The sequence below is a fragment of the Haliaeetus leucocephalus genome, unplaced genomic scaffold (assembly GCF_000737465.1).
Source record: "Haliaeetus leucocephalus isolate CR32 unplaced genomic scaffold, Haliaeetus_leucocephalus-4.0 Scaffold556, whole genome shotgun sequence".
NCBI lineage: Eukaryota > Metazoa > Chordata > Aves > Accipitriformes > Accipitridae > Haliaeetus > Haliaeetus leucocephalus.
In genome coordinates, this window is record NW_010972992.1 from 5,392,093 (window position 1) to 5,394,969 (window position 2,877).

Sequence of the window (2,877 nt, forward strand, 5' to 3'; positions counted from 1 at the left end):
GGGGTGTTTGTTTGGAAGGAGACGCGTGGCTCTCTTCCCCCCCCCCCCAATACTTTCCTTTTATAAAGGTGCTGATCCTTTTTCTTCTTCTTCTTTTTCTTCTCCTCTGCATCCAGGGAAAAGTTTGAAGACTCTTATGTCCAAAGGAATCTTACAGGTACATCCTCCAATCTGTGATTGCCCTGGGTGTCGAATTTCGTCTCCAGTGGTAAGATTATTGTTAAACTATGTGCTTTAGTTAAGACATCTCCCCTCTCCTCCGCCTCCTTCCCTTAAAAAAAAAAAAATCCCTTTGCTTCCGTGATCATGAAACTGTGATCTCTGAGGGCTAGGAACTGTCAGTCATTGAGTCTTTGCCAGAGCACTGCTTGCACTGCGAGTGTACCTGCAGTCTAGTTAAAGGCTAGCAGAAGAGGAGTTTGCAAACAGAGCAGATGGGAAGAGCAGTGTTTGACCGAAAGGATGCAACACACAGCGTGATTGTATGGTTTTCAGGGGGAGCTGTCTATACGCAAACCATTCGGCAGCCTCTTCCCTATTCTCATCCCTTCATTTTTGTGTATTGTGCAGAGGTGCAAAAGGGCTAAATAAAGCAAAGGGGAATTATAATCGCACCCACGTCTTAGAGTCAGAACGGCCACAGTTTACAAACCATTGGTGTTTTTTTGTTAGATAAACTGAAGGAGGAACAAGCTCATCTTAAATGCTTACAACTTCTACAACATTCACATCATAGGTCACAGTTACGGCTTTTATAGGTCTTTCCTTCCCAACTTTGAAGTTCCTTGTGCTTTCTGCTGTCTGCCTTTATCCCAAGACTTTCAAAATCTCTATACAACATCAACATTTTCATGAAAAAGATGTTGGTGCTATAAATAAATCTGAATCTGAAATAAATACTGAAATCATAGTAAACTAAGGCATGAAAAACAGTGCATCATGTGTAAAAAGAACCATAAAATACAATAACATCTAAACGGGACGGCAAAGCTGTCGGTTTGTGGAACTAAAGCAGGTCTTGGTCTCAGAAAAACACCATGACTTAAAACATTGTCAGTAGCACTGCGGAAACAGATGCAGCTGGAAATTTATGTACTTTAATCCACTGAAATCAACCATTTTTTCTTTTATTGTTTCTTTGAGATCAAATGGACAATCTCTTTTCACGTGCAGTATCTTTATGATTCTGCACGACAGGCAGAATGGTGAATTTAAATTATTTCTGCTTAGTATGTATGTGCATGCGTGCTTATGTATACAAATATACACATTCACACGGGAAGGGGCTTAGAGCAATAATCAACAGTTACATAAATGAATGTGAAGATACCATCTCTGCGATGCGAGTCTCTTGCGTCTGTTTTGTGTAGCAGCGGTCCATAGCAAAGCAATAACTGCCCATCGAGCTTAGAAGTTAATAGTTACATTGCAGCATTGCCGTGGTATTTTAAACCCAGCAAACCAGATAGACTGAAACCTGGCTTTTGTGACAGACTCTTGTAGTTCCTCTGAGTTTACGGGGCAAACTCAGTAACGCAGTGTAATAAGCTTTCTCCAGTTTTGATTTTTGCACATGCTTTAGCTACCAATCGTGTGGATCAGAGGCCAACAAGCAGGGATCTGCAGACCAAAGGGGGATATGCCACGGTTGCTGGTGGTGTTGAGAAGCGTTTGGCCAGATGACTCTGTCTACTGGTCACTTTCTAGGTACCAAGTTGCATTAGGTGGTAGCCAAAATGACACATTGTGCTTTCCTAGCAGCAACGTTTTTAAATACTTGCAGGGGCATACTATGCATTTACAGATGGGAAGGCAGCTTTGCGTGAAACAAGTGTCTTTTAAAATAGGACTGAATTTGAGAAGTTCAGACAGAGGAGAAGAGAGGTTGATACAGTTTTGGGAAAGGAGAAATAAATCCATCTGGACTTGCCTCCTACCGCTTCCCCAGCTGTATAAATTCGTTAGTGGGGGTTTTGATGTCAGAATTTGCACAGCAAGGACAAACCCCAATGAGAGCTTTTATCAGAACTCTGTTTCTCGGTGCTTGCTGCATTTTCTGTGCTGTAATTACAACATAGACCTGACCAAACAACAACTCCACATTTTGCACCTGAAATCTTTCGGTAGCGCCTTGTCGTAGCTACATGCACTGCACATTCAAAAAACAGCTACACAAGAAGGAGGATTAAAAATCGGGCACAGTTTATCTTTCCCCATTTAGTGGTCACCGGTTTAAGCACCACTGAGATCAGAGGGCTGTTTCTCCTCCAATGTAGACTGCTTTATATTTTATAGTGTAGGTAAGCAGAGGCTTGCAATGCCTGGGTCCTTGTGCTACTGCGTTATCACATGGGGGGGTACGGAGATGGGGAGCTGATCCTGTCAGCAGCTGGTTCTACTGATCCGAAATCAGTCCTTGGACAGCGAGCACAGGCCAGAAAAACTCAAGCATTGCCTTTGTAACGGGGCAAGCCAGCTGCTTGCAGGCATCTCCATCTTCCCCCATCTGCTAACTGCAGGCCGAGAAGGAAGCGCTCCAAGGACCCGGCCCGGCTCTTCCTTCGGGAAAGGTTACATCCAATTTATCGAGCCCTGCCAGCCTCGTCCAGTCAGCCTGGTAATGTCAGGGGCTTTAATCAACAGCAGCGACTGTTCTGAGGCCCAGTCTGGGTCTCTTCGGGGGCTGGGGAGAGGAGGGGTTGATCTGGAAAGGAAATTGCATCGTGCCACAGAGCCGGGTTGGAAAACACGTCTGAGGAACCAGAGCCTCGCCTCGCACGACCCCCCCCCCCCCACCCCCCCCCCGGTGCCTGACTCGTTACCAGCTGCTCCGGCTCCCCGCAATAAAACCGAACCCGGCGGGCGGGACGCCCCCAA

The 2,877-nt window shown here is 45.5% G+C and overlaps 1 protein-coding gene across 1 annotated transcript in view; it reads left to right on the plus strand.

Annotated features, from left to right (window-relative positions):
- Positions 1 to 136: 136 nt before the first annotated feature.
- The window catches only part of SAMD11 (sterile alpha motif domain containing 11), a 120,935-nt gene continuing 118,194 nt past the window's right edge, over positions 137 to 2,877 (plus strand). The window contains exon 1 of the mRNA XM_010577533.1: positions 137 to 208. Coding sequence (XP_010575835.1) covers positions 137 to 208 — 72 coding nt within the window. The remainder of the gene's footprint in view (positions 209 to 2,877) is intronic.